Source organism: Ictalurus furcatus, chromosome 25 (genome assembly GCF_023375685.1).
Source record: "Ictalurus furcatus strain D&B chromosome 25, Billie_1.0, whole genome shotgun sequence".
Taxonomy (NCBI): domain Eukaryota; kingdom Metazoa; phylum Chordata; class Actinopteri; order Siluriformes; family Ictaluridae; genus Ictalurus; species Ictalurus furcatus.
In genome coordinates, this window is record NC_071279.1 from 5,948,554 (window position 1) to 5,959,589 (window position 11,036).

Here is an 11,036-nt window from a genome sequence, read left to right on the forward strand (position 1 = left end):
AGTCAGGCTGATACTGTCGGGCATGAGCACAATGCTCCATTAAAACATGCACAGCCTACCATTTCATGATATAACTTTAGAATTATTTTTGCATTTTTCAATTCATACGCAAATTTATTCCTTTTATTTATTTATTTATTTATTTATTACCAAGCTCTCTCTCTCTCTCTCTCTTTCAGTATGCAAATTACCTCGTCTGCAAACTACTTTGGATTGGATGAAGTGTTGCCATGGCAACATGACAAACACAAAAATGGCGTTCCTTCAATGGAGCTGTCAGGATGTGGCGAACTGGATAGACTCACTAGGATATCCCCAATACACGGTAAAATATAGCAAATAATTACTGCTGTATTTTTAAACGTCTCACCCAGAGATGTATTAATATTAGGATAATGGTATAGACTAGCCTAAGCCTACAGTCTAGCTGTTATTATAACGAGGTTATTCTGAGCAGAGACCCAAACTGGACCTGTGTGACCTGTGTGGACCTGTGTGAAATCATATAAAAAAAAGACATCTACCAAACAGTTCATCTTTCAGATTTTCTATAGACTTCATTAGAGGTTAAAGATAGATAAATCCACGATAAGCCATTTGTGCTTTTAAAAAGCATATAGGCCGTAGTTCATAGTTCTTCTGTTTATCTGAAACTGCCTGTGTTTCCTTCCCCCTGTTGTTAAAGAGTCTGGACAGCTTTTCTTTAATAACGCTTTGTCATCACTGTGCAGTTATGCTTTGCCAGCATCACGGAGAAAAGAAAACAATCTTATTTTCATAAACATCAGCAGTGTGCGCTCTTCCCTTACCAACTTAACACTCTGAAAAACAAAGACATTGTATTAAGGCAAGCATAAATACATAATACATAAAAGCATAAAAGTAGGCCATAGATGAGCACACAAATAAATGTTTTCCTTATTGCTTTGAAAATTAGCCTTACACTTAAGGCTATTGATTAATTAAAGCAATAACCTACATAAAATCATGTTTTTATATTGTGTTGTAATTGTATATTTAACTGCTCACAGGCATGCTTTACTGAGAATTTCATCACAGGCAGAAAGCTGGTTTACGTAAACTGCCGTTATTTGCCACGATTAGGAATCACTGACTTTGAACATATCAAGGTAAGAATGCATCATCTACCACAATATACACATTCTGCATAGCCTAAAATACATTGTTTTTAACAAAGGAAGTTTCACAGCTTTATTTCTGTAGGTTGGAAATGATGGTACTTAGAAATGCAACTATGTATTGACTGAAGTTTAAGAAAAAGAAAATGAAACAAAAACACATAAAGAAACCAAAACATATAAAGCTCCACCTTCTTTGTAGTTAACGTCCTATAAATTGCCATCTCTCTCTGTTTCTGTACTCATGATGAAGTTTCTGCACCAGCCACCTCCCTATCTTCTCCCTACTATTCATCAACTCTTACCTGCATGGCTATTCAGTGCAAATCAGAAGCAGCACAGAGCTGTCTGATTTCTCCCTATGTTTAACAGAATCACTCATTTGACACTTTTGTCACTTTGCAAGAGCAGACCATGTCCTCAACTAACTGCCATGTCTTGTGTCATTAGTAATAAAACACCCTACCACATTCATCACACTGTGATGAAACATGCTGGGTTGGCTGACTTTTGCAAATGAAATCTTATGAAAGTCACTGATGCATTTACAATTCAAATTCAAACACATGCCACACTTCATTAGACATGTTAGATCTATTATATACTGTAAGAGTAAGCATAATAAATACAACCGAGATGATATCCTTGAGTAAGGGATATTTCTGCTCAGACTTGAATGGAGACACAGCAGCTTTACATTAGAGCCTGAAAGACTCAAATACAAGAAGATTTTTAAAGCCTGTAGAAGAGCTATACGATTTCAAAGCATTTCATAATTGAGATCAGTCACTCTTTTGTCTCTTTTGCAGGCGATCTCAGCACATGTCCGTGAGCTGCTAGGTGTCTCAGAGCCATTGTGGAGTCGCAGTATTGCAGACCCTCAACGAGATGATATGGGCATGTTTTTGGAAGTCAAAAGCAGGACTGGGGAAAGTGCTGATTCCCTTACCTATGCTCAGTTCCTCAATTACCAAAAGAAGTAAACAGCAAGATTACAGTATAAACAGCTTATGAAGTTCAATTAAAAAAAAAAAAACCCTGAAAGACATTAAAGCTATTCTTTTCATTTTAATTAGCTTTAAAAATTTGGCCAAGGAGCTTCATTACATTTACTGTTTTTCACAACATGATCGATCCCTGGTGTGTGATTGCAGGGAATTGGCTATGGTTTACTGGGCTTCATAATTTAAGCATTCTTTGTCTCAGGTGTTTTACAATGCTATTGAATTGAAAGTTATTTAAGGTTTAATTTGGCCTAATCCTTTTTCATTATTTTAGTAGTATGAAACACAGATACATACTGTAGCTTTGGGAATAATTGGACATCAACCATTAAAAAGAATATAAAAATTCCTTCACCAATCTCATAATGATTATTGGTATCAAAGCCAATGGCCTGAAACACTATATTGGCACTGGATTGGATCGGACATGTTTTCCAAAATGATTCAGCGACATATTTTAAGGCATGAGTGTGCATTATATTGACCGTCACAACACACATCTTGCACATAAACACAGGACACAACTTGTCTTAAACCACACCAGCCATGTACATATGTTTTGCTCAATTTGGCAGCATAAACTGGCAGAGGGACAGCTTGGGTTCTGGGGACATCAGTGGAACTGGTGTATCCCTAATGTTTATTGTTGCATGTTTTTATTTGAGCAAGACATGTATAAACACTGAGAATATTCGAGTGATACATTAATAATCCTCTTCATTTATTATTATTATTATTATTATTATTATTTTTTAAAAATGTTTTTCTTTTAGGGTGGGGGGATTGGGGATCTGAAATGTAATATAGCTTTGCTAGAAAATTAATATATAATATAATTAATAATATAGCTTTTGTAGAAAATGTGGAACTCTTGTGGAATTTCCCATATTAATGTTTTTGTTATTAAGCAGCATAATGCACGGATTAAGACCTTGATAGTGACATTAATCTGTTCTTAGTGCAGTTGATTCAGCTGAGTTAAATATGCTTAAGTGGCCCCATTAGTGTTGAGACCTATAGAGGATAGAAGACTGATGACATGCCCTCCTGTAAAGCTACTAAGCAATACAGTGATTAGCTACACTGCCGAGAGCAACAAACATCTTCCACGCGGAGATCTCTAGTCTAGTCTGAAGCCACGCACGTCCAGCTGCGGCTTGCGTTGCGCTGTCATCATGTCAGAGAGCGGCGGCGCGCGGAGAAGCGAGCGGATGTGACACCTGCTCCGCCGCTCCAGACTGACACCACCGGAGGCCATATTTAGGGCGGGTGAACCAAGAGATGCTACAAACATCTGCCCTGGCCTGCTGCGATGCGATCCCAGTTCAAGCCCAGTCGCGCTGTGTGTTTGCTGTCGGCGGCCACTGAGCCATTTTCTCCGCTGAAGCGACGCGTGCAGCCGTAATGCGGACGCGCACGGAGAGAGAGACACGCGAAGAAGCATCCGCAAGTGAGGATTTCACAGAGGCTCCTTGTAGCTGGACGTCTGTTACTCCCGCAGAGATGGGATCCCATTCGTATTGTTTCATTTAGTCATCTCTCCGCTCGCGTATTTCGGTCAGCGCTAAAGGAGCCGTCCTCAGAGGGACTGGGCGATCATGCTGTAACGGGAAGAAGCGGGATTTGGTGGGAAGAGGGGCGGTGTGCCGCACGAAGCAAGGCTCATATCTACACAAGGTAATTCTTATAGAAGGCGTTGCACCCTGATGCTTTCCTTCTCCACGCTGCTGCCATTGTGCTAACATGAAAACGCAAAGGAAAGTTGTTTATTACATTTTATTTATTTGTTTGTTTGTTTGTTTATTTATTTATTTATGACAGGGATGGTCGATTGTCGAAATATGAGCTTATAAAGAATGCAGCCTGTCCGTCTATAGTACATTGCAAGGTCACAGAATTCCATACACACCTGAAATCGAGGATTGCACTGCAAAAATCGTTTCCTATCCGACAATCATCGTCTTGTAGCCTAATTTTAATGCATAGACTATAACCAATTATGCATAGCTTCCAACCTAACCTTGGTGCTGGGATGGCAAGCTGAGCATCCTATTACTTTCTGAATACACTATGGCACTGATCACTTCATCATCAAGGCTTGACATTTTCTGTGTATATACTCTTATTAGGCCTATTTATTTCAATTTGTTATAGAAAACCTAGAGATGTATGTTATGTATCTTATCACACTTCTAACTTGGCAATGCTATAACATTCACTGATAATTAAAGCTCTGTGCATTGTCACATGCCTCAAATCAACCTTTTAAACTGTTACCTTATTAACCATGAGTGTTTTTTTTCTTTCTTTTTTTTTTTTTATAAACTAAGGAAGGCTGTGGAATAAGACCTTGTGTGAGAGACCATGGATGTGAGAGAGACATGCTTTAAAGCTTACTCAGAAAGCTGAGTGCAAGATATTACGATGATTTCACTTCAGCTCTCCGGTTACATAGGTCACAAAAGCAGTAATATCTCATTGAAGACCTACCGGATAATGGTGGTCATCTGCATGTGGGTCATCCCAATTTACAGGGTGCATGTCTGAATTACCTGTCCATAATTGTAAAAAGGGCTGAAATATTAATTAATCTGACTGCACATGTTCAGCCCCCCCCCAAAAGAAAGAAAGAAAGAAAGAAAAAGCAGTGTAACAAACAGGGAGAGATAAATACATGGGCTGATGCTTTACTGACCTGATTTTAGTGACAGGGATAGTGTGCAAGTAGTCACCACTGCTCCATTAGCGATATCCGTCCTCCGCCTGAGCGACCAGACAAGTCATGGAAATGCCTTTTAAACATGAAGCTGGTCAGGCATGTTTCTGTCACTGAAGGATCTGTTGGCCTGCATGTCTGCAGTTTCCATTTGAAATCTTTTCTATTTTATCTGTTAGCTTAGAGGTTGGTGTAGTAGGTCAATCCAGAGAGATATTCCTACATTTAAAATTGCCAGCTGGCTCCTTGATATTTTGGTTAATAGAAAATACATAACAAAGGAACATGCAGGAAACAGCCTTTCGTAGCCTAATAATCCAAAACATCTGACTACTGCAGTCTAAAACCTGATCCCAGATGACCCTGATACATACAAAACATGGTGCAGGGCACAAGCTGTCTAAAATCAGGGCCAGAAAGTAACATATAATAGCCCTGAATTTATGAGTATTTTTAGAAGCAGGGTTTGGATGTGTCAGGTTTTGTCTGCAATCTGACAGCGTGTGATAATCTGCAAAGTGTGATGTACAGTATATTTAGTGAGTATTTCCCCCTCTTTTCCCCATTTCTTGTCTTCTCTTTCTGTGTATTCATCCTTTATGAAAAACACTCATGTTCAATTCTTGAAAAAATTTTGTTTCTAAAGCTTCGTTTATGCTGTCCTTTTCACATTTGATGTTTTTCTCTTGGAGCAAAAAAAAAAAAACCCATCTCTGCTCTGAGCAAGTCGATGCAGTGTTTCAGTGGGGGGTAATAGCGGCTCCACTTCAGCCCAGCAAGCAGACAGAAGCTCTGCCAGCTAAAGCAGCCAGCTGGTTGGCCTGCAATACTAGCAGCAGTTGGTTAATAAAGTGGCATGATGTGAAGGGCATTTGACATGCTAAAAGAGTGTTATAATCAGTTCATTGAACGATTACATCACAGCTCAATTCATGCGAACTGTTACATTTATTACAGGTCACATAATGTGGCAAAATGTCAGATATATTCACAGAAACGCAAAATAATAGCTCTTTAGCTTTCTCAGAAGCAGAACATTTCTAAATGTAAAGAGAATGCTTGTAAAGGAAGTTTTTATCATGCAAGATCTTTTTTTGTTTTCTTCCTAATCAGAAACATTGTAGTTGAGCCCTTTAAGATTTCTTATTGTTTGTGTCAAGATAGCTCTGCTTTGTGGCTGATTTTACACATTGATAGCAACATTGCGATCTGATAAGTCCGTCATGATTGTAACCATGATACATGACAGTTAGCATTTCAGCTGACTGTTAGCGCTATGTTGCGACACTCTGGGCACTTGTGACGGTTTCCCTCGATTTCACGTCACAGTTAGATATCCAGATTATAATAATATTCATACATCAATAGTGAGAAAACTACTAAAGCCACTAAAATATAATGCACTCTATATTTTACAGAACATGTAGGAACTAGGAAAATACTTACCTTATATATATGCCCTAATAAAAATGGTCTTGTGAACCTTTCATATTTTGGCCATTCATAATTTTAGGTTGTATTAAATGTTATATCCTTGTCAAGGTTATATCCCTGGCAGGAGTAACTGAATATATACTTTATCCCTTCTCGTTGTATAGTCAGAAACTTGAGCAGCAGTGAAGCACTATGGAAAATCAATATGAACAGAACCACGTCTCTCTCTTGATGTGGCATCTGTGCTGATCCCTTCTCTTTGTCTCCAAATGATCTTTGGAGACATCATCCTAATTTCAGTGAGTAACTGGATGGCCAGAGGAATCTTTCATCCCTTTATATACAAAGATGAAAGGCTGATCATTATCATACCAAAACCCTGAATCAGTACAGCAGGGGTTTCAGTTGATCTGCCCCAGGCCCAATTGTGTGCATTTCGTCATTCTTATTTTTGACACTTTTCGTTTTATAACAAGAAAAAGTTGTTGTGGAACATTCTTCATCATAGCTTGACCTCAGCTATAAGATATTAGAAAATCTTTTGCACCTCAGGTATTGTTATTGCTGTTCTGTTTACTATATAGACCTGAATTACACACTGAGACAGTTCTGGTTCATCTCTTTCTTCACAGGGGTGGTATTACAACAGTGAACCCAGATGGAGACCCTATTTGTTTATCTGATGGTCATGATCATGGCAGTAAAAGCCCAGAAGATTCAAATATGTCCCAAACGTTGCATTTGTCAAGTGCTGCCACCCAACTTAGCCACCTTATGTGACAAAAAGGGGCTGCTTTTTGTTCCCCCAGACATTGACAGACACACAGTAGAACTGCGACTTGGTGACAATTTTATCACAACTGTCAAAAGGAAGGACTTTGCTAACATGACCAAGCTTGTAGACTTGACACTCTCCAGGAACACAATAGGCTCTATCACACCTCATGCTTTCAATGATCTGGAGAACCTGCGTGCCCTGCACTTGGACAGCAACCGCCTGACACGAATCACAAACGACACCTTTAGCGGCATGTCCAAGCTCCATCATCTCATTCTGAACAACAACCAGCTCATGTATATTCACATAGGAGCCTTTAACGACCTCCTGGCCCTTGAAGAGCTTGATCTCTCCTACAACAATCTAGAGAGTGCCCCATGGGTGGCCATCCAGCACATGACTAGCCTGCACACCTTAAGTCTGGACCACAACATGATAGACTATATACCTGAGGGCACATTTTCAGGCCTCATGAAGCTCAAACGTTTGGATGTTACTTCCAACAAGCTTCAGAAGCTTCCACCTGATCCAGTCTTCCAGCGTGCAGGTGTTCTGGCCACATCAGGCGTTTTGGGTCCATCATCATTTGCGCTGAGCTTTGGGGGGAACCCATTACACTGCAACTGCGAGTTGCTGTGGTTGAGGAGACTACGGCGTGAGGATGACCTGGAGACTTGTGCTGCTCCACAGCACCTCTCGGGACGTTACTTCTGGACGGTGTCTGAAGAGGAGTTCCTGTGTGAGCCTCCCCTCATCACACGTCATTCCCAGGAGACCCGGGCATTGGAAGGCCAACATGTTACTCTGCGCTGTAAAGCACGGGGTGACCCAGATCCTGTTATTCACTGGATTGCCCCTGACGGTAGACTCGTATCCAACTCAACCCGAACAGTGGTGCACACTGATGGGACACTAGATATCCTCATCAGCACAGTGAAAGATTCTGGATCATTCACATGCGTGGCATCCAACCCTTCTGGAGAAGCACAGCAGACTGTTCAGCTATTTATTATCAAACTGCCACATTTCACTAATGACACAAGCTTAGTACAGGAGCCAGATCCTGGCTCCTCAGATATTGCTACATCCACCAAATCAGGTGGAGATGGTGGCACTGCCATTAGCAACACCAAAGCTGGGCAGGAAAAACGGGTGCTGATTTCTGAAATTACATCCTCCTCTGCTCTAGTGAAATTTAACTTACAACGGAATATACCAGGGATTCGGATGTTCCAAATCCAATACAATGGAACCTATGATGACTCGCTAGTCTACAGGTAAGACCAAAAGTTTGACATTTTACAACAGGTATCATTATGCATACATATATTTATATGCAATGTGTTTTTCATTTCAGTGTAATGGCATTTTGGAAGCAGCAAACTGTGTAGGATATGTGTAAAACACAAAATATACTAGTTAGAACCTACTAGAAGTAAGGAAGACTGTGGGATAACTCAGCAACAGTAATTTAAACAGTCCCCAGAGGTTAAGTGGTTCAGGTGTATGACATCACCACTCAGGCTATTGTATTAAAATTTTCTTAATTTGTTTCCCCCTTTTTGCACTTCAGTTGAGCTCAATGAGCTCTAAGTACCAAAGTACTGATTTTCAGATTTTGCTGAACTTCTAAACCATGTGTCCTTGCAGAATGATCCCTCCTACCAGTAAAAACATCCTGGTGAACAACTTGGCAGCTGGGACGTCGTATGACCTCTGTGTGCTTGCAATCTATGATGACGCATTGACCACTCTCACAGCTACCCGCGTGGTGGGGTGTGTTCACTTTACAACAGAACCCCAGTACCTCCGGTGCCACTTCATGCAATCACAGTTCCTTGGAGGTACCATTGTAGTCATCATTGGAGGTATCATTGTGGCCTCAGTCTTGTCTTTCATCATCTTCCTTATTGTACGTTATCGAGTGTGCAACCAGGAGGGAGAGGACAAGGGAGTAGAGCTGGGAGAAATTCGTTCTCAGTCCAGGAGCGAGCAGCTGCAGGTCTGTGGAATCATCAAGTCCATGTCCAAGCAAGTTCTGGGTGTGGAGATGGATGCGTGTCGGAAGGTTTCTCCACAGCTGGAGTCAGTGGCCACATTAGGAACGACGTCTGGGCCTGGGCCTCGGCCCTCTAAACCTGCCCTTCCTGACTGCACCGTTACTACCTCTGCTGCCAGTCACAGCTGGCATCCTGCCTCCCCCAACTCCCAGCGTCCCATGCATGCTGCCTCACACAAACCTGCAGGCGTTCAAAAACCAGACACACAGATCAGTGTAGAACTTGACAATACCAACAAAAACAACTCAGCCAAGGTGCGTCCCAAATCTGCCCAAATACGAGCCTACTCCACCACAGTGATGCCAGTATCCAGAAGGGTACAGCTCGATTCCTCACGCTACATGACTGTTCCAGTGGGGTGTATGAGAGTGAGTCGCAGGCATTCTCTAAATGTAGACTCCTGTAAGCAGACCAGCTATGGGAGTCTCCCGCAGCAGACTGGCAGCCTTCGCTCCAAACGCAGTCTGTCCATGAGTGGTGGAGATCTTCCCCAGCTGGACGTTTCAGCCAAAATCCATGGAAAAAACTCATTGTCAAGGTCAGAATGGGTTCTAGAAAGCACACTTTAATTAGTTGGTGTTTTTTTTTTTTTTTACAACCTTATCACACTGGTTTTCGGTAGACATACAGACCATTTTATTATTATAGGTCAGACTAAAAACTCAAATCGTTTAAAAGTATCTGGTTTCTGTCTTGGACATGGCACTCTAATATAGTGGGACAAAAAGGCCACAGATTGATCAATGTTTTTTTTTTCTTTTTCTAAAGAACAAACAAAATATAATTTTCTGCATATACTAAATAATGCAGTTGACATGTATATTACTTTGTTATATGGAGTAATCCATACAGTACATCCTGTATAAACATGTTATGTTGTGTAAAATAAAATGTGAAAAGCCCCTTTGTTTTCATCTGATATTTAAACAGCGAAGTTTGGCAAGATAACTATTATGCAATGTGATCAATAGTTAAAAATAATAGGCAGTACATTTAGAGAATATAAATATTTATTTGCTAATAACTCACCCTGTAATCAATATTGTTCCTGATTACTCTCCATTATCAATATTGTGAGATTAGTGTAATGGTTTCTGCCCAATAACTGTTCTAAAGCCATCCAAACACACACAAAAACAGCTTTAATCCCTGAATAATGCTCCAGCAATGTACACTGTACAGAAAGCATCATCTTATTTAATAGTAGGCAGCTGCCAGGACTTGTGCTTATTAACTGCACAATGAAACTTAGGTAAATTGGGTAATTGGGTGTGGAGAGCAGTTTTAGATTCATAATTAACACAATTACTCTTAAAATCCACACACATCATGCCACACCAGCACAAATGTTGTTTAACAGCTCAAGCACAATTTATATGCACAATGCACAGAAGTAGCCTAGTTGAGGGAAAAAAAAATCTCTGCATTTTCAGTGTGTACGCTGTAAAAAATGATATCTTGGCAAGTAAATTAGTTTATTAAACCTCTTTCAGGATCATTTTTTACTCATTTCAAGTTTAAACGGATCTTATTCTATTGGCAGATAATTTTGCTCATTTTGAGTGTTTATTTATAGAAAGAAGAAAGATTATCTGCCAGTAGAATACGACAATAAAATATGTCTAGAAGTAGGTTTAATGGTCTTATATTTGTTATAATATATAGTATATAATATTATATATATATATATATATATATATATATATATATATATATATATATATAAGTATATAATAAACTCATAATGAGAAATATCCAAAAACATTGCTTTTATTCAATACATCAGCCCTTGCTAAAATATTTTTTGCAGTGTAATATAAATGAACAACAGTCTTTATTTAATGATATTTAAGTTACTGAACTGTGTGCCTCATGAGATCCATTGGCAAGATTTGAGGTTACAGA

General features: G+C 39.8%; 1 protein-coding gene across 8 annotated transcripts; it reads left to right on the plus strand.

The window, feature by feature from the left end:
• The first annotated feature begins 217 nt into the window (after nt 1-217).
• On the plus strand, nt 218-10,514 carry lrfn5b (leucine rich repeat and fibronectin type III domain containing 5b). 8 transcript variants are annotated; one of them, XM_053614653.1, is made up of 8 exons: nt 218-325; nt 1,032-1,130; nt 1,949-4,678; nt 6,458-6,592; nt 6,926-8,348; nt 8,429-8,458; nt 8,722-8,915; nt 8,997-10,514. In XM_053614653.1, the coding sequence occupies exons 5-8, from the start codon at nt 6,952-6,954 to the stop codon at nt 9,698-9,700; spliced, it is 2,325 nt and encodes a 774-aa protein (XP_053470628.1). In that variant the 5' UTR covers nt 218-325; nt 1,032-1,130; nt 1,949-4,678; nt 6,458-6,592; nt 6,926-6,951; the 3' UTR covers nt 9,701-10,514. The 8 variants fall into 8 exon arrangements, 6 of the variants coding, with proteins under 6 accessions (XP_053470628.1, XP_053470624.1, XP_053470626.1 ...); XM_053614649.1 differs by having other exon boundaries at nt 1,949-3,820; nt 3,965-4,678; nt 8,722-10,514; XM_053614651.1 differs by having other exon boundaries at nt 1,949-3,820; nt 4,478-4,678; nt 8,722-10,514.
• Nucleotides 10,515-11,036: the final 522 nt, after the last annotated feature.

Excerpts from the sequence above, each read along its gene's own strand:
- lrfn5b (XM_053614648.1), top strand. The coding sequence starts at position 6,952 with ATGGAGACCCTATTTGTTTATCTGATGGTCATGATCATGGCAGTAAAA. Across the intron at positions 8,349-8,428 it reads GATGACTCGCTAGTCTACAG|TGTAATGGCATTTTGGAAGC; the intron begins GTAAGACCAAAA and ends TTTTCATTTCAG. Across the intron at positions 8,459-8,721 it reads TTTTGGAAGCAGCAAACTGT|AATGATCCCTCCTACCAGTA; the intron begins GTAGGATATGTG and ends GTGTCCTTGCAG.